The sequence below is a fragment of the Coptis chinensis genome, chromosome 3 (assembly GCF_015680905.1).
Source record: "Coptis chinensis isolate HL-2020 chromosome 3, ASM1568090v1, whole genome shotgun sequence".
NCBI lineage: Eukaryota > Viridiplantae > Streptophyta > Magnoliopsida > Ranunculales > Ranunculaceae > Coptis > Coptis chinensis.
In genome coordinates, this window is record NC_141458.1 from 5,180,822 (window position 1) to 5,200,874 (window position 20,053).

The 20,053-nt window shown below is 35.8% G+C and overlaps 3 protein-coding genes across 4 annotated transcripts; 2 read left to right on the forward strand and 1 right to left on the reverse strand.

Annotated features, from left to right (window-relative positions):
- Positions 1-2,189: 2,189 nt before the first annotated feature.
- Positions 2,190-3,435, forward strand: LOC147507482 (putative glutathione S-transferase). Its single transcript, XM_086600187.1, has 2 exons — positions 2,190-2,695; positions 2,866-3,435. The coding sequence occupies exons 1-2, from the start codon at positions 2,387-2,389 to the stop codon at positions 3,226-3,228; spliced, it is 672 nt and encodes a 223-aa protein (XP_086456313.1). The 5' UTR covers positions 2,190-2,386; the 3' UTR covers positions 3,229-3,435.
- A 360-nt stretch (positions 3,436-3,795) lies between these two features.
- LOC147507483 (TOM1-like protein 9) lies at positions 3,796-8,510 on the forward strand. Its single transcript, XM_086600188.1, is given in 11 exon segments — positions 3,796-4,006; positions 4,079-4,157; positions 4,298-4,396; positions 4,478-4,611; positions 4,962-5,054; positions 5,056-5,109; positions 5,773-5,854; positions 6,353-6,438; positions 6,756-6,926; positions 7,104-7,762; positions 7,855-8,510. Coding segments are annotated over 11 exon segments (2,160 nt in total). The 5' UTR covers positions 3,796-3,902; the 3' UTR covers positions 8,454-8,510.
- Positions 8,511-9,249: 739 nt separating this feature from the next.
- On the reverse strand, positions 9,250-14,892 carry LOC147507484 (proteinaceous RNase P 1, chloroplastic/mitochondrial-like). 2 transcript variants are annotated; one of them, XM_086600190.1, is made up of 7 exons: positions 12,912-14,892; positions 12,741-12,830; positions 12,462-12,643; positions 12,157-12,277; positions 10,975-11,043; positions 10,129-10,252; positions 9,250-9,740 (listed from the first exon to the last, which is right to left on the reverse strand). In XM_086600190.1, exons 1-7 carry the CDS (start codon positions 14,859-14,861, stop codon positions 9,736-9,738), a joined length of 2,541 nt encoding a protein of 846 aa, XP_086456316.1. In that variant the 5' UTR covers positions 14,862-14,892; the 3' UTR covers positions 9,250-9,735. The 2 variants fall into 2 exon arrangements, with proteins under 2 accessions (XP_086456316.1, XP_086456315.1); XM_086600189.1 differs by having other exon boundaries at positions 9,250-9,717; positions 12,912-14,888.
- Between the last annotated feature and the right edge of the window lie 5,161 nt (positions 14,893-20,053).

Sequence of the window (20,053 nt, forward strand, 5' to 3'; positions counted from 1 at the left end):
TTAAATTTCCAGTTCTTCCCTTACTTCTTTCACCTTGTCATTTTATACATGCAAGACATAAAATCCATCCAAGGACCATGAGCTAAAACCCCCCTAAGGGGAGGGTTAATGATGCTCATGTGAGGATCAGGCTGCATTTTAGTAGTCCAGAATCACTACTTAGGAAAATAGGTTTTGATTATACATCCGGTTCCAAATTAATGACTGAGTTTGACCAAGTTTGCAGTGCTGATACTCCAAACCAGTCTCGTGCGAGACCCAGTTAACACTAGGTCCAGTCTCATGTGAGACCCTATATATGGTAGTCGTTATCCCTCTGGTTTGCCTAGCTGGTGTATAATTAAACCAGGAGTTGAAGTGATATTCTAGATATGGAATGTTAATTCAACTCCTCATGCTAGTAAGATGAACTCAGAGATGAGTACATCTTACTAGGGACGATACTCGATGCCGTTTCAGGTTTGTCTATGAACTCGAGACGGATTAGAGCTGTAGTGATAAGGTACTCTAAAAATATGTAACTGACCTTGCATGATTATGATTAACCATTTTCCTGTATCTCTCTATCTAGTTTACTAAGAAATCAATCCTTGTAATTTTACGTTAACTTGCATTCCAAGTTTTAATTGAGCAACTTAAAAAATAACATAAAATCCTACTCACTAATTTCCTTGAAGTTGTAATTCAGTTGTGAACATTGCCTAGTCCTAAGGTTTGGACGATCCCTTACTCGATCTATGCTACCAACTCATGTGAGTAAGGTAACTTGACTAGTCAGACGTTTTACAAACTTTGGATTCAAAAGAATAAAACCCTAAAACAATGATTATCAATCTTTGAAGACTGAGATCTCATTACCATGTTCAATCCTCCAAATCAAACCTTTTTTGAACTCATTGTAATATTTGTGTACTTCTTTCCAGATGTATGAAGCGTTAGAGACAGGTTTAGGACTTTGACCTAGCTACTTATTACCACATATGACTCTAAATGATCTAGCCCAAAGAGATTTAGTGTCAGTTGTAGCTCTCCAACAATGCTTAGCAAGCAAAATTTTATTAATATCACTGGCTTTTCTAAAGCCAAGACCCCCCCAAGATTTGGATTTGCAGAATTTGTCTCACACGATGGTATAGACCCCCTTAGTGTCATCAGTACCATGCCAATAAAAACTTTTGCATGCCTTATCATTTAGTTAATGTATGAAAGTTCCTTGAAGTCGAAAGATTTCACATCATGAAAAGCTTTCACTCCCTCTCATATGAGAACTCACCAGTCACGAGCACACTTACCTTTTATTATGTTTGAACTTTATTGTATAATCTTATTTCTCTAGTACCCTGTTTAATTCTGCTTTCTAGTTTTACATGGTACCACGAACGCGTACTTATTACAATTTTATCACTTTTGTGTTCTGAATAGTCTAGAATGGCAAACAAACCTTCTAAGAAAATGATGAAATAATAGTCGAGTATGTTGGAGTTATCCCTCACATGAGGATGAGGAAAAAGAGAAGAGAAACAAATATTGTTCGTGTGAATAAGTCGGAGCGCACACGCACTCGATTTAGCCTCGCCCAAGGCGTGCCCGCGCCTCTGCTGTGAAAAAGAATATAGTTTTTTTTCAGTCTCTCATGAAACATGTCTACTGGAAGTTTGGATGGAAAAATAAGAGGGCGCGTGCACGCTCAGATTTGCCTATCTGAGAGCGCGCCCGCGCTTATGCCTAAACTTGCAGACTTTTATTTTTCTACAGTAATCACAAAATTTGAGATTATTATGAAAACAAAAGTTAGGTTTTGGAAAACCAAGTCTTGCATAGAAATCCAATTTTGAGAGCAATCAAAATTGAGAGAAACTCTTGCAAGAAAAAAACTTGTAAGGAGAGAGAAGTGATTTAGTAAGGTGGAGAGATTTAAGATGAATGATTATAATCTTTCTTTCCATACTTATAAAATGATTAACTCTTGTGAAAATATACATCATTGGCCGAGCCACGGTACATCTTTGTGTTGTTGTATATTTTACTTGTTTGTTTGTGATAGTTATATCCATATATTAAGATTGTGGTTGTTGATTGTGGTGAAAGATTAGATTTTTTTATTAGAGTAGTAGATTGTTCTAAGTACAAACTATCGATTGGTATTGTTTTTCCCCAACAAATTAGACTGACTTTGTTGGTGTGGCCACGGTGTCTCTATCTTAGCTATCTCAGTTACTTGTCCAATACTTCATTTGCTCTCAAGTCATATGGTCAAATTCTTATGAAGACATGAATTTGGAGGCTTGGTGCCAAAGAAAGAAGCTTCGAGACTCGCCTTTGAGAATATAAATAACGGACTTGAGCTGCGAAATTAAAACCAAGTACTTCTCTTAAATTTTCCAACATGGAAGAAGTGAAATTGTTTGGAGCTTGGCCTAGTCCTTTCAGCTACAGAGTCATATGGGCCTTGAAGCTAAAGGGTGTGAGTTACGAATACATTGAAGAAGATCTTGGCAATAAGAGTGCTTTGCTCTTAAAGTATAACCCAATCTACAAGAAGATCCCAGTTCTTGTTCATGCAGGAAAGCCTATAGCTGAATCGACTGTTATCCTTGAGTACATTGAAGAAACATGGCCCGAGAATCCCCTGCTCCCAAAAGATCCTTATGAGAGAGCCAAAGCGAGGTTTTGGATTAAATTTGGAGAGGACAAGGTGATTATAACTTACCATTTTCACTTGAATGTCAAATGCCTTGATTCATTTATAGTTTACTTTTTGAATTTCTTTTCTTTGACTAATTTATTTAGGGAGCTTAATTGTAGAACATACTTATATATAGACCTTATGCTCATTCTTCATGGTCTTTGATTTGTGATGACTAGACAACGACATTTTTCTCGTTCTTTGCGACTGAAGGAGAGGAGCATGAGAAGGTAGTAAAAGATTGCTTTGAAGCTTTGAAGGCGTTAGAAGAACATGGACTAGGGAACAAGAAGTTTTTTGGTGGTGACTCAATTGGACTAGTTGATATAGCCTTTGGTTGGATGGCTCTTTGGTTGGAAATTATGGAAGAAGGTGCAGGTTCAAAAATGGTTGAAGCTCATACCTTCCCAAATTTGTATCAATGGATACAAAACTTTAAAGAAGTACCTATCATCAAAGAGAGTCTTCTTGAACATGATCAAGCTTTGGCCTATTTCAAACGTCAAAGAGATAGGATTTTGACTCAGGGTCATAATCACTAAAAGAAATTGAGTCTAGTTGCAAAGGGTCAATATCCAATTCTGGTTTTCGTATGTGTCTCAAATTCTCAATCTGTGCAGGTTTTAGGATAAGGAGCTGTTTTGTTTTTTAGAATAAGGAGCTGTTAGTGATATGACTTTTGTTCTTTGTATCTCAATCAAGTGTCCCACAATGTTAAAAGAAATAAAAGCCTCTAATGCTTATCAAAATTGTATTTTAGGCCTCATTTGGTAGTCTAGACTCTATAGTCTATAGTGTGGGAATTCTTGACATAAAATCACTCCAAATCTTTACCATCGAAGACGCCAAATTCAAGCTCACTTCTCTAATAAGTCAGAATATCACTTGAATTTGCATTGTGATTGCGTTAAAAGCTACTTCAACTAGGCCACAAAACATGGATCACACGTCAGCAATACCAATTGTTTAATACCACATTATCCCTTAGAAAATCCTAATAAAAGAGTTGCACCAATGCCACTCGTACGAAAAATTATCACTTACCAATCAAAATGCGTGATTTCACCGTGCAACTAATTAAAAGGGTGGTTTGCACGGATATATACACTAAAATAATGCGCGAAAGAAAAAAGGTCGGTTGAGTTATTAGGAAAGAGAGAAAAACAACCTGATCGAAACGAAATTTAGCCACAGCCTGAAATATCACATTTTCAGGATGGTGAGTTCGTCATTGGTGGAAAGAGCAACAAGTGATTTATTGTTCGGTCCAGATTGGGCTATGAACATCGAGATCTGTGACATTCTCAATCGCGATCTCGGGTATTTGCATTTCTTTTTTTTTTTTTTTTTTTATATATATTAAATGTTAATGGGCGTTTAATTGATTATTAGGCAAGCAAAAGATGTAGTTAAAGGTTTGAAAAGACGCATTGGCAGTAAAAATCCCAAAGTTCAACTTCTTGCTCTCACTGTAAGCATTATTACCATTCTAATATAGTTTTGTAGAAAATTTCAAGGAATTGGCCCATTCTTCACTGTGAATTTGAAGCAAGTTTTGGTCTTACAGACAACTAATTTGCTCGCCACTTGATGTGTTGCCATATATGCTAGCTGCTGGAAACAGTCATAAAGAACTGTGGAGACATTGTGCACATGCATGTCGCGGAGAAGGATGTTGTTCATGAGATGGTGAAGATTGTGAAAAGGAAGGTGTGGGGATCTTCAATGCTTGTTTTTTACTCGTGTATTGCAATCGTTTTGATATTGTATAATCTTTTTTTACTGTACTAGAATCCTGATTCTCGTGTCAAGGAAAAGATACTTACTTTAGTAGATACTTGGCAAGAAGCATTTGGAGGACCAAGGGCAAGATATGGTCAATATTATGCTGCTTACCAGGAGCTGTTGGTACGGATTGAGATTTGGTACATAAGATTATTGATTTTTTTTTTTTTTTTTCCTATTGTATTATAGTTTTCATCACAAAGACCTAGGGAAACATTGAGCTAAAACTTTGTGTTAAATAATGATGAAATGCTTCTTGTGTGCATGAGTATATTTGAAATGCTATAACTTGTTATGATTGTCACTATCAGGAGGTAACAGAAAAGAGTGGTATGTCCCCAATATGTTATTTGTAAATGTTTTGTAAACATAGGATCAACTTAAATACCGTGATTTTTTCAATCTGGCTTGTATAAAGAAGTCTTCTGATGGTTAACTTTTATATACAAGCTTTGTTTTACTTTTTATTTATTATTCTTGGTTTTTTCAGTGCTGGAGCTGTATTTCCTCCAAGGTCAAGTAGATCTGCTCCCATATTTACTCCTCCACAAACTGAGCCGCTAACATCTTACCCTCAAAACCTGGAACCCAGAAAATGAAGCCGAATCTTCTGCACCTTCTGAAATATTAATGTTGAGGTACACCTTTCCTGTCATTATTGTGCTGTTAAAATTGGGCGGGGTCTCTCTCTCTGTTTCAGAAAACACTACCCTGAAACCTTTAATGTAAAAATGACTACTCTCTTTCTGTCTCACACATGCAGTCACACAGATATACTTAGACATATTTCCATACACATGGATCAGGTTAGTTTGACACATGAAAAAGTGACACACTAAATGACGCGTTCATTATGCCACATGGGAAAGAGCTAACGGTTGTTAAGAGTCATTGACACAAATTTTGGTGGAAAGATGAAAACATTGACAAAAAATTTGGTTTTTGTTACCTATGGAAAGACTGGAAAGTGTCGAGTTTTGACGAAGATTACTGAAACTTTCACTTTTTCAGCCTTGTTGAAATTTTGTGAATTCAAATTTTGTTTGTCTCTGGTCAGTGTATATACACATGGTTATATGCCAAGACTGAACCTTGAACTTTCATGATAAATTAGAGGCTTATTATTTCGTGTAGATGATCTCCCCACCATGCCTCACAAGAAAACTTATTTGCACATTTCTTAACATTGTCAGAATAGGGTTGCCAATAAAAAACTCTGGACCAATGAACAGACTAATATTATCTCTTCTTTTAGGATTACAATACCAGTGTTATGGTCTTATCAAGTACTCTTTTTACAGCTTGACCGAACTTCAAAATGCTCGTGGTATTATGGAGGTCCTCGCAGAAATGTTAATTGCATTAGATCCTGGAAATAAAGAGGTATCTTCTTTATGACATTTAGGTAGGGATCTTGAACTTCAAAAGTGGGATTGAAAAAAGAAACAGATATATGCTTGTGCGGTAGGGGATTCCCATTTATGTGAAATTTTAATCACTTTCTGGAAATGGTTTCTTTATTACTACAGTTGAGTCTGTCTTTTTTGTTTTCCAGAATAATCGAACAGGTAAAATATATGATTTTCTTGGAGTATGTGTACTCTTCCACCAATTTTGGCAATTAAATACCGCTGTAATGTTTATGTTGGTAATACGATGTTATTGTTTTATCGAAGCCTATATATATAGCGTCTTTCAAACCAGTGAGTTGGCAATTTGATTATCTAAATGGTTTTTCAGATTCGGAAGATGATTTTGACTTAATCTCTCTTCAAATCTAGGTTGACTCGTGGATTTGTTTTTTAAGAATTACTTTGATTTGCCCTGGGGTATTGAATTTTTTTGTTCTCAAGTTGATTCAGTATGTTTTTGTCTTTGTAGGGACTAAGACAGGAAGTAATCATTGACTTGGTTGAACAGTGTCGTGCATACAAGCAAAGAGTAGTACACCTTGTTAATACAACTTCGTAAGTTCTGTTCACTTCGCCCACTTCTCCGTCATTAAAAATGTAATGTATGAAGCACTTTTTAATCATCATGAGATGGCACTGTATATTATATTATTCTGAGTCGTGAATATCACAACAACCAAACATGTGTGAGACCTTCCAAAGGAATAGGATAGTTGCTTTGACGTTTTCTATACTGTTGAGAAAAATTTACAAACTTTTTTAAATATTAGCATCATGTTCTCTCTCTCTCTCTTGTGATTTTCCAGAAAACCAAGTTTCTTGTCTGCTTTGACTTGTAAACAATTGTCTTTGCTGATCTGTTACATTTCTAGGGATGAAGAGCTCCTTTGTCAGGGATTAGCACTGAATGATGACTTGCAGCGTGTACTAGCCAAACATGAAGCTATTTCTTCTGGAACTTCTGTGCCGATGGTGAAACTCAAACCAGTTGAGGCACTTGTAGATGTTGGTGATTTAGTTAATAACAATCAACCAGATGGAAGGTGATTGAAGTTATTTTTATTAACTCACAAGATTAGGTTCTGTTATAAACTAATGTTCCTCAGGCTACAGGCATCATCAGTAAACCATTTCAGATGCTCTGATATTTTCGTTTGCTCATTAGCCAGATTATTATTCCACTCTGTAGTGAAAAACAAGTGATTATGTTTTTGATGCAGATCCAGTTCCAGTGTTAAAGCAGAGACTCAGCCTCCTATTGGGTTACTAGTGCCTGCTCCTCCATCGAATGGTCTGGTAACCCCCTCGGTGAATGCTGGACCCAAGATGGACCTTCTCAGTGGTGAAGATTACGGTTCACCTGCAGCAGAAAACTCACTAGCGCTTGTACCTGTGGGTAAACCAGAATTGGCTAGTCCTACGTCTCAGCAAAACGCACTAGCTCTGTCAGACATGTATTCTCAGACTAATGGAACTGGTTCTTGGGGCACTCAATCAGCCTATTCAGGTGAACAAACATACTTACCTGCTCCACAACAGTTTCAGCAGCCACAACAGTTTCAGCAGCCACAACAGTTTCAGCAGCAGCAGCCACAACAGTTTCAGCAGCAGCAGCAGCAGCCACAACAGTTTCAGCAGCCACAGCAGCAGCAGCCACAACAGTTTCAGCAGCAGCAGCAGCCACAACAGTCTCACCAACTGATGTACTACTCAAATGGAGGCGCTCCAAGTAGTGTGTTACCTCCACAAGAGCAGCAACCATTTAGTCATGGTACCCATTCAAACTTTGGTGGTCCTGCATCAAATGGCTTAAGTTCACAGGGCTTCAATCATGATCAGCAACAGCAACAGCAGCAGCAGCAGCAGCAGCATGTTTATGGTAGGACTCACCCGTTATTTTATCCATTGAAAAATTGAAATGTGTTTGTGCATAAGCCACCACTGCATTGCTAATTCCAAACTTTTCTACAGGAGGCACTCAAGGCGGAGCCTTTCCTCCACCACCTTGGGAAGGAATGGCAACTGTGGCAAGCGATGGTAACCAGCAGGCAGGTACACATCACCTGCAACCAATGCAGGTTCCTCAGGTTGCAGCAACACATTCCCAACTAGTGCAAAGTTTCACGCAACCCATGCCTATGGGAAACGATCAAATGATGAGTATGTATGGCCAGCAGGTGGCCATGCATAATCAGCCATTCCATAGCAGCCAGTTTGTGGGTCTGCCTCATCAGCCAGTCCAGGGAGGCCAAATGATGGGAATTTATACTCAACCAATGAACGGTGGTCAACTAGCATCTATGCAACTTCAGCCAATGCAGAGTAACCAGGTTGCAGGCTACATGTATGGCCAATATGGCCAAAGGCCAGAGGCTCAGTTCATTGAGCAGAGGATGCATGGTCTCACAGTTCGGGATGATAGTGCGTTAAGAAATTCTTCTTATCAGACAGCTGGTTACCGGCCCTCCAGCATACCTGCCAAACCAGAGGATAAGCTTTTCGGAGACCTTGTAGACATGGCAAAGTTAAAGCCAAAGACATCTACTCCAGGCAGAACTGGAAGCATGTAAAAACGGAGTGCTTGTATTGCTATTGTTTGTTCCTTATATATGCTCATTTTGATATCACTAACTTTTATATATTTTTTTTATTTCCACTTATTCTGTCTCAGAGAATATATCTGTGAGGAGAATAATGTAACAATTATTTTGACTGGGTTGAACTTTGTGGAAATAAAGGATTTGTTTTTTCTTCTGTGTAGTAAGTGGGAATTTGTAGTATAGCCGTGTTTTGTAGGTTTGAAAGTTTCTCTTTGTAAAATAGTCTTATTAAACAAAATCCTAGCTTGCTGGTTCTGAAACTTCTCGGTACTACAAATGTGTACTTTGGTAAGTATTGGAACTGCATGATTAATATAGGATTGAGATCTGAAAAATATCAACAATTCATACTTCTTGCCTCTAAATCCATGGGTGATTATCTCACCCTTCGAATATATAAATTCACTGTATTGATTTTACATTTGGTGAACCTACGAATTCTCCTTTTAACATGCAAACTTTTATCTTAATTGGCCATCTAGTGAGGGAGAAATCCTAATTGGCTCATCTAGTGGGGGTAACACTACTCACGTACCAACGAATTATGACTAACGAAAACATGTAAGTACTGATGTTTCTCTAAAAACTCTACTGTCAAAGGTGCTCAACATATAAAAATTCTTTTTATTCCACGTCTTAAATATTTTATTTAATCTTCACGTATTCCAGTCTCAAATAATTGCTGTCAAACTTGCTTATTTGTTTTTTAATCCCGTATGTGGCCTATGATTTCTTCATGAACTGAAAATGATCAAACACAGTGAGATACATGCAAAGTTGCAAACACATTTGCAGTTAATGTCTTGTGAAAACAGTTACATAAAGACATTTCTAGTTACAAGCTCGATGGAAGTGTATGACACTAATAAGCTTCTTCCACACTAATAAACTCCCTCTTCATAGCTTTGCAAAATCTTTGAGCTGTTCCCATCTTATAACAACAATTTCGTTAGACTTGGATGATCCTCTTAGGCTGACCTTCAATTCTCATTTTTCCACTAAATTTGAAAATCAATAATGCATCCACCAAGCTTCTCAGCTTCCTCAATGTCAAACACGAGCGTCTGAGAGTTGTGAATGACAGAGTCTGATAGAATACTATTGAGATTTCTGTAAATCTTCATTGAATGTTGGTTTGTTTTTTGTATGTTTCCACCAATGCCATGCTTTGGAAGCTTCATGCTGCTCCTGCTTTGAGCATCTGCATTTACACATCCCTCCTTACTGTGATGATCTGCTTCGGTTTAAGAAGTCAATCTGGTAAGCAGCATATCAACGACAAAAAGGAATTCAACAAATGAGCATCATAAACATTCCTATGACTCTCTTTCTTTCTCTCTCTCCGAAAATGGAATTCCACGTATCAGAACCATAAGCCATGAAAATTAATGAAAGGCAAGAAACACTAGAAGATATACTTTGTGAATGAGACATAATCTACCAGCGGAAAAAAAAATGAAAAAAATAAAAAATAAAAAATAAGATATTGAGCCCTCTAGATGACATCATGGTTCTCAGAGAACCTTAGTGTCCTTGATATGCTCCAAAGTAAGTAGCATAGGCTGTATAGGTGACCCATCATACCAACAAAGAAATTATGATTATTAGAAAAGAGTGGTAAGATTGGAATGTGCTTGATGAATACCTTTCTGTCTCGTGGTAGATTTATGACCCTCTGCATCAGTGCGTGTTACACATAACCAAGTTCTTTCCCTTTCAGAACCATCTTCTAATTCAACAGGAATATGCCAATGCCCTTTCTCTGATTCCTGTAATTAATGAAAAGGAAAGGCCTTGTGTTTTCAGAGACAACTATATCTATCCAATTCTTCAGCAAATAAGCTTGACAAATATATTGCAGAAGACGACAAAAAGTGTTCCAAGTTGTAAGATAGGTTTATGAAGAACTAAACAAGAGCCAATCTCAAGATTGAGCTGCAGATGCTTAATATATGTAAGATATCAGGTGGGGAAAACCTCATTCTAATGGCTCAATGAGTGTGACAAAACACCAATCTTTCCAAGGTTGCAATTTAATAGGAACAACATGAGTTTTCTCACCGACATTCAAATCTTTTGAACCAGAGGTATTTGGGCGTTCAGTCAAGAATCCCCATTCATGCCCCTTCAATACCTAAAGGCTCTAATATTGCCTCTGAAGGGAGTTTTGAACTTGGCTCATGTGTCTTTACGATCAAGAAGAGTGGACTTTTGTCACATTCCCATTCTTTGAATGTCCCTAAACTAGAAATGTGAACCACAAGCAAGAAGGGTGGGTCAACAGGTTATACGAGTGTCTTCTTTGTGCATAAATGTGAAGCAAGTATTTCACTTGACAGAGTCATCTTGGGTATACTGATGGGACTTAAAAAATCAATTATTCTCATTTTTCAATGAAGTTTGTGCATTTTAGTCTAGATAATGTATTTTCATTCAACCTGTCCTTCAGAAACATAGACAGCAAAGCAAGCCAGGGATACAGTACTCTGACCTGAATAACAACAGAGCAAGGAGGGGGCATGTTGAACTCAGGGCCACCATCACTAAAACTGAAACGGACCTTCCAAAAGAATAAGTAAACCAATTATCAGGACCAACAGATATAAATCACAATATATATAGGATTAGAAGCATATCCACAGTTTTTCCTCCTCTTTTTAAACATCTGACGAGTTTACTTGTGCATGTGGTTGGAGGTGTAAGGAAAATGAGGAAACTGGAGGGAAGAAAATCAGTCACCAAATTAACCAAATGTATCCGAGTCTACACTTGAGCAGACTAGTAAAGAAATATATAATTGGAAAATCAATATATGAAGAGATTACATATCATGGTGTAATAAAGAGTCAAACTGAAACACAAAGTACAGAATCCTACTCAAAGTCTCAAACTATACTCCAGGGAGTCCAGGGGCATTTGTCATCTCTAAGTGTTGGTCTGAAAGATGCTGGTATGCCAAAAAACAATGAAAGATATGAGTTTTATATAATAAAATGACTGCCCTCTATGACCAACAAAATATACTGTGGTTGTTTAACAATTGCCTCACTATCAAAGCATAAATGGATATACCAAAATATCACTTTCAAAAACCATGGCCATACCGTTAACATAATATATTTCATTTTATTCAATCTGTTTTGGCACTAGCTGCTTTAGAGAAGACACTTAAAATTTCACTTCTGTTGAAGTAGACAAGTTTCTAATAGATGGACTGAGAATATTACAATTGAGTGGCACTTACGGAATCTTCTACAGACACATTTATAAGGATTACCACCAAAGATTTGCGCCAAGTGTAGTGGTTAGGTTCTTAAGGGAACACTGTTCTCTAAATGCGTAGGAGAAAAATTAATTTGAGAAATTAACTTGGTTCTTAAAACAATTCCAAGGAACAAAAAACTACGCTCTTTTGAAAAACAAATAAAATAACAAATACAGGAAAATTATGAGTAAAGAATACCGAATGAACTAATTTCATATGTCCACACATGTACATCATGCTCAATCAGAAATGTTCTCTTAATTCATTTCATAAGCATAACAATCAGTTCAGATTCATGAAAAAACAAAGAGTTCGTATTTAAGACTATTTTTTCTCTTTAGCGAACTCATCATTTAGAATTGTTGGAAAAAGAATTTAAAAACCTGAACTTTGAACTTCTTTCCTGACCTGATGCCTTTCTTTCCATCTGGGGAAGAAATCGTTTCCTAAAAGTTGAAATATGTGGTCTCTCATTTCATCATTTGTCACAAGAAAACACTTGAACTTAATAGCTGCATATAACCAGTACCTGAAATAAAGATTATGCACCTTTGCAACTTCAGTGACTTAAAAAGCTAATAGCTTCACAGTAGCAGATAATTGAATGAATACAGACCATGAAAAAAAAATCAGCCAACGACGTGTATATTACATTACTCTAGAAAATTATAAGTACTGAATTCCTTGTAGTTTTTCATAAAAATGTTCCTCACCAATCATCATTCGATCCTGTAGGTGTGGCATAGAGTGCATCCGCATTCTTCCACTTCTCTAACAAAAATTTGTTTGCTGGCTCATCCATCTTTGATCCTGTTACACGCTTGTTATGCAGGATAATTAGTGGCCATTTCTTTGAGGGAAGCTTTTGACGTATCCCATTCACAATTGCATTGACCTAGGCATTCAAAAAAGTCGAGAAAGAAAGATATATCAAAAAAGGAAACCTTTAATTTTTATGTAATTCCACCCAAACAAATCATTTCAAAGGTCACCTTAGATGTTGAAAATTTTCTTTGGCTGAAAAGACCCACGTTAGCTGCATCTACAACTGCTTCAAAAGGTCCATAGTAGTCAAGCCATTTCTGCAGAAGGTAAACTTCTCACAAGATCAGGTCCAGACAGACAGAGCTCATATTAGAATAATAAAGAACACATTTGCTTACCTCAAAATTCTGAAAGCTTGAGCTGCGCTCTCTCTTGGAAGCTATAGATGCCACTGATTTGGCAAAATTCTCAGTCTCTATTGGATCAAGGTCTATAGTCACCAATTTATCCCCACAGCTTTCACAGACACCATCAGTTCCGAGGGATGTGCGTACAACAGTCCATTTTCCTCTACCTAACCAGCTCTGCCCATGCCAACCTCCTCCCCTTTTTTCCATTGCTTCCTTTATCAATCTTTCATCCCACTCCTTTTCCCCCACTCTTGAAGCTGGTGTGCTTCTAAACCAACTTTCAATTAAATCTGCAGTACAAGGGGAGACCTTCCTTATGCTTTTTCTAAGCGTATGCAATAGATAATAAACCTTATCACCTCTACCAGCTTGGACACTTAATCTTAAGAGAGCCTCCAGTTCAGGCTCTTCTGCATAGACACCATTTCCTAGCATGTGTTCTTCAACCATGAAAGCATTCTCTACGTCTCCACTGCTGCAGAAGGTGAACAATGCAGGACCATAAGAGCGGAGTCGTGGGTTTATTCCCATTTCCTTCATTCTATTTACCATCTCAAGTGCCATCTTTCCATTGCCCATTGACATAGCCAATCGAGCAACGGAAGTCAAGGATGCTTCATTCAAGGGGATATTCTCTAAACACATCTTCTCATAAATCTCAAATCCCCTCGTGAGCGCATATTTTTTTACATCTTCACTAACTAGTATTTTACAATCTTCTTGGGTACTGATTCCATCTTTTCCTCCTGTGGAGTCAGTTTCCCTATTCCTTGTAGTAGTAAAACCATCTGGATTTGGAGGATATGAGTTGGTGATTTTGTCATATAAGTTCTCTTCAAGTCCGTCTGTTTTATCCTTGGAAGGGATACGAATACCCTTTTGGTTAAGAAAACCGTAATCACAAACATTAACCGAGTCTTCAGTCTCATTAGAATTTGGTTCCCTCATTTTAGTAGCATTTGAACCATGACTTTCACTAGAATCAACCAATAACTCATTGCTTGAAACAGTGGAGTCTATTCTTAAATCAAAATTCTGAGTCTTAATGTCCTGCATTTTACTTAATTCTTCAGATTTTACATCAGACACTTCAGTAGTCAAGTCCATATTATCTAAACTACGACGACTACCACTCCCACTTTTCGCAGGACGAAGAACACCAACAGCTGCAGAAGAACATAGATACAAAAGCACAGTATAGTGGTATTGACCCAATTCAACACCTTGTTTCTGCGCAGAGTCGTAATAAGAAATGGCACCTAAAAAATCCCCTTTTTTGGAACACATATCCAATCCTACTCTCAGAAGAAGTTCCGGAGTTTCGACCTTCTTCTTCCTAGACCTCTTCCCCATCTTCCCTTCCCCCACACTACAATTAGACTTCTTATCCATCTTCTCATTCCCTACTTTACTATTCTTATAAACTCTTGTAACCTTCTCATCAACTACTGCTCTAACCTCATTTTTCTTATAATTTATCTCTACCCTTTCATCATTAGAACTCAAAGAAGAATTCCCAGACCTCATTTCTCTACTTCTTCTAGACTCTACATCTTTCCTAACATAAGCATCTCTTTTATACTTTTTACCAACTTTCTCTCCAACTACTGAACTAAACTTAGCTTTATTTCCTACCCTTTCATCTCTTGACCTCAAACGTGAAAACCCATACTTCTTTTCCCTTAACGTGTTTGTTTGTGATTGTTTATGTTCTACACTAGACGTTTTAGCATTGTTGTTGTTGTTAGTGTTAAGAGTGGCTTTCAGTGTTGAAAGTGAAGGCATGTTGTGTTTAAGAGTTGGAATGGTAAACAAATGAGATATGGAATAATGAGAAGTGAAGCTAAGTAATGATGGGTGGTGGTACTTACATAGAGTGATTGAGAAGAGCTGCTTCTGTTGCAGTTGCAGTGTGTTGAAAGTAGACATGGTGGCCATTTTGGCCGTTGGAATGCAAATATTTTATCCAACGCATACAAAAGTGTTTTATAGATGTTTCGGATAAGGCTGGAATTACATGGTTACCCCTTGTGTGGATCACTTGCCAAATTCAAGGAGACAGAAGAGAAGGGGCATTCACTGACTTTATTGCTAGCAAGTTTGTATATCATATCATCATATTAAATGAACAAGAAATAAGCCAAAAGGCCCAATTTGAAATTTTAATTATAGTCTAGGACGGTTTTGAAACCATTGATAAGGACATTTTTTGCCTTGTAACTACTAGAAAAACTAGATTTCACGTTTTAATTATTAATAAGGACAGACTTGACTTTTTTATTTTTTACTCTTTCCAATTTTACCTTTCTATGTTTGGTATGTATTGACGTCATATGCATATTTCTCAGATAATAGAAGTGGTATGCACTGGACACACTTGTGCATACAATTTTCTTTTGTGATGTTTGGTATGCGACGACGTCTGTGCATACCTCGTGATACAAGAAAGAGGTAAGATGCACCGACATTGTGCGTATTATTTTCTTTGTGATGTTTGGTATGTATTGACGCCTACGCATACCTCGTGATACCAAGAGGTATATGCACTGACACTTGTGCATAATATTTTTTTTTATGATGTTTGGTATGACCGACGCCTACGTCATACCTAAGGTAGTATCTTAAGGTGGTATGCACCGACACTGTGCATACCAGGGGTACTATATTGTCTTTTCGCAGGAAAAATCAACTATTGTCCTTGAGAGTGTTTTTGAAATGCGGGTGGGTTTTTTGGTTCATTATTTCATAATTTTGTCCTTTTTAGTTTTGTCCCCTTAAATGAATGGATTTACATATCCATTAATTGCAAACCATATTAAGAAGATGCACTTGTTTGAGGCTCTTAAGGATGCACTTTATACAAGTTTTTTGTGGTGCAAAGATGCGTTTAAAGATCACTTAAAAAAACATATGTGCAATATTTTTTTTAAGTGATCTCCATGTTTTGCAAACTGCACCAAATCTAACATGATCATCGATGTCATCTAATTGTTGTTTTTTATATATCGCGTTGTTTATAAAATTAATAAATTTGGATAGATTGCGATGCGATGAAACATCTCGATGATTGTTTTTGAAATGTCGAAAGAGGTCAATGGATGGGCCTAATGTTGGTTGCCTGGTGGGGGGTATTGAGGTCTTTTCCTAGATCCGCCTCTTCAACAACAAAAGACCGAAAACAGGCTTCTAATTCCAGAAACAATTGAGAGAGAGTTACATTAAAAAAAAAAAAAAAAAAAAAAAAAAAAAAAAAAAAAAAAAAATGCATAAAAAAATAGTTGCAAAGACTCTCTCCCACTCTCAATTTATAAATGTGAGAAAGAAAATTTATGTTTCCTCACAACAAACAACTAGATAGATTTCATTTTAGCTCTCTCTCTCTCTCTCTCTTTCTTGAATATTTTATAATGTACACGTGTATTTTACGAACACATGTACATTATACTATACTACTATACGTACTTGCGTCATATATATAATAAATACATATATCACAATTATATCGTTAGTCAGCATTGTACATATTTATTATCCTATATATACACATATAATATATTAAGTATGTACACACGTATTAGTTAATATATATAATGTATTAGCTAATTCATAGTATACATATGGACGTTGATAGGATTATTAACATTTATAATACACGTGTTTAATGTAATATTATAAAACATGTATTTAATAACACACATTAATTATTATGATATATATATTTAGTAGACTTTTACTCCTAACAAACAAAAGCTATATATTATAACGTTTTGATTTGCCTTTATTTAGTGTAATATAATACTAAACTTTATATATCAAAATCATAATAATCGGTTCGGGTATCCATCGGTTTTTTACTATTCGGTTCTAACTGTTCCGATTATTTATCGGTTCGGTTTTTTTAATGGGTCAAGCATTTTATGACCCAAACCCGCTATAAACGGTTCCAATTCTGGTTCGGTTTCGGGTAATTGGGTACCATGCACACCCTAAATTCTAGCTAGCGAAATTAATGGCAAATTGATTATAATAAAATATAAACCATGTCATGATTATTAGTGGACATTTTACAAAAAACGAAAAAGAAAAAATATGATGATACGTGTCAAGTATATTAGTCGACATATATGGATGTGAAATGCCAGGAAATACCAATTGATATTTCGATATTTTGTACACACCAATTCACCATTAGAGTATACAGAGAGAGGCTTTAGAGTTGAGAGAGGCGGTTCTGCAAAATATTCAGATGGATTTTCACGTCAATTCGTGCGCTAATTCACTCTAACAAACAAGACTATATAAATGTGAGAGAAAAATTTTTGTTTCCTCAAAACAAACATATTTCATTTAAGGTCTCTCTCACTCTCTCTCTCTATATTTCTTTTTTTTAGGGTTTAAAGATTTCTCTTTTAACTTTTCATTTTGGATTGTTTCAGATGGGCAAAGGAAAGGTTGCCAGATTGAAAAAAGAAAAAAGAAAAAGAAGGTCCCTTTGAGTGCTGCACGGGAAATTTTGATATGTTCACATCGCTGAAAAATCACGTCAAGGACGTGCATTCTGATGGTCTGATATGCAGAGTTTGCAAGAGAGTTTTGCTGAATTCAGAAGAACTAAACCAACACAAGGAAGAAAACCCCACTCACACATCTTTCGGCACCGCAGCCGATTACCCAGAAAGATAAATTTCCTAGATCCACCTCTTCAACAAAAAAAGACCGAAAACAGGCTTCTCCTTCCAGAAACAATTGAGAGAGTTGCATTAAAAAAAAACACAACCATAAAAAATAAAAAAATAAAAAAAACCATAAAAAAAAAAGTTGTAAAGACTCCCTCCCACTCTCAATTTATAAATGTGAGAAAGAAAATTTATGTTTCCTCACAACAAACAACCAGATAGATTTCATTTTAGGTCTCTCTCTCTCACTCTCTCTCTCTCTCACACTCTTTCTTGCATATTTTGCAGATCAAAGCATTATAATGTTTTTTAACGTGATTTTTCAGGGTAGTAAACATATGGTAAGTGATATTGCAGCACTGAAGCGGCCCTTCGTTTTCTTTTTCTTTCAACCTCGCAAACCTTCATTTAGCCATCTGAAAACAAAAGAATCAAAATTGAAAAGTTAAAAAGAAAATTTTAAACCCTAAAAAAGAAATAGAGATGAACATTTTATTTGGCAATATAGATAGATGAACATTTTATAGATTTGAAGGTCTTGAAAGCAAGATATACGAGCTTTCAATAAAAAAGATGAAATTGAATGAAGCTCTTGTCCGGAACGGACTTTCAGAATTGAAGGAAAGAGGGGAACATGGTATGTGGAAATGTATGTGATTCTAAACCAATTTTCATCACTCAATGATTTCAAGACCTTCAAATCTATAAATGTTCATCCATCTATATTGCCCCTAGGTATAAAATGTTCATCTCTATTTCTTTTTTGATTTAATAAATAATTGAGAATATAGATGTCGTTAATATTTTCTCCTCAATAAGAATATTTAATGTTGACCTATCTAGCTAGGGGTGTTCATGGGTTGGTTCCAGTTCGATTCTTACCGGTTTCGGTTTCGATTTTATTTTTAACGGTTTTTATCGGGTTAGGATCTTTCGGTTTTTTTCTTATATTTAGAAAACCCGGATCCATACCCATTAATTAAGTCGGTTCCGGCTCGGATTTCGGTTCTTTCTCGGATTATATATTATTATTGTTAAAATTATTTTTTTACTTATGTAATCTATATTAAAGTTGGCTTTTAGTGCGATAATAGTATTTGACAGTTGACACCGATATTTTTGTCCTCTCAAAGTAAATAATAGTCCTAAATTCAATAGTTTTTCAAAATTTTCTAAAAACTTTAAGTATATTTAATACATTATACTACAAACACATGTACATTATACTATACTACTATATGTACCTGCGTCATATATATAATAAATACATATATCACAATTATATCGTTAGTCAGCATTGTACATATTTATTATCCTATATATACACATATAATATATTAAGTATGTACACACTACACACGTATTAGTTAATATATATAATGTATTAGTTAATTCATAGTATACATATGGACGTTGATAGAATTATTAACATTTATAATACATTCCCTTTAATAAGTTTTGTGTATCGTTCATGTGCTGTGCAGAGCATGTGCATTTTGCTAGTATATATAATGTATTAGCTAATTCATAGTATACATATGGACGTTGATAGGATTATTAACATTTATAATACACGTGTTTAATGTAATATTATAAAACATGTATTTAATAGCACACATTAATTATTATGATATATATATTTAGTAGACTTTTACTCCTAACAAACAAAAGCTATATATTATAACGTTTTGATTTGCCTTTATTTAGTGTAATATAATACTAAACTTTATATATCAAAATCATAATAATCGGTTCGGGTATCCATCGGTTTTTTACTATTTGGTTCTAACGGTTCCGATTATTTATCGGTTCGGTTATTGAATAAACACTTTTTTAATGGGTCAAGCATTTTAGGACCCAAACCCGCTATAAACGGTTCCGATTCTGGTTCGGTTTCGGGTAATTAGGTACCCATGCACACCCCTAAATTCTAGCTAGCGAAATTAATGGCAAATTGATTATAATAAAATATAAACCATGTCATGATTATTAGTGGACATTTTACAATAAACGAAAAAGATAAAATGTGAATATGATTTCTTTCATGATACTTGTCCACAAGCTGAGCAGATTGTTAGTTCGATGGTTCGATATCTTTACAAGAAACATTCTAAGATTGTTCCTGCTTTGTTTCGTTTGGTGTTTCATGATTGCTTCATTCAGGTACTTTTCCTTCTATTTTCTCTGTTATTCTTTAATGGTCTTTTGTTACAGTTGTCATATTTTGTCATGTGTTATTGTTGTTGTGTGATGTGAACTTCAACAATGGGGTTATGCTATTTTCTTCTTATGGTAATTTGGGGATGTTATTTCTTTCTTTTTTTCTTCTTCTATGTATTTGTCACATTTCTGTTTGTTATGGCATGATTAAAAGTTGTTATATTTGGTTATATTTGGTTTTACCTTACAGATTCAAGAAAAGAGGGGGGGATGATGTGTAAATATGGTATTGAC

Coding starts and splice junctions, on each gene's coding strand:
- LOC147507484 (XM_086600189.1), bottom strand. CDS start 14,861: ATGGCCACCATGTCTACTTTCAACACACTGCAACTGCAACAGAAGCAG. Junction 11,044..12,156: donor GATGGAAAGAAAGGCATCAG/GTCAGGAAAGAA, acceptor TTCTTTTGGAAG/GTCCGTTTCAGTTTTAGTGA. Junction 10,253..10,974: donor CTTGCTCTGTTGTTATTCAG/GTCAGAGTACTG, acceptor CATTAATTACAG/GAATCAGAGAAAGGGCATTG.
- LOC147507482 (XM_086600187.1), top strand. CDS start 2,387: ATGGAAGAAGTGAAATTGTTTGGAGCTTGGCCTAGTCCTTTCAGCTAC. Junction 2,696..2,865: donor TTAAATTTGGAGAGGACAAG/GTGATTATAACT, acceptor TGTGATGACTAG/ACAACGACATTTTTCTCGTT.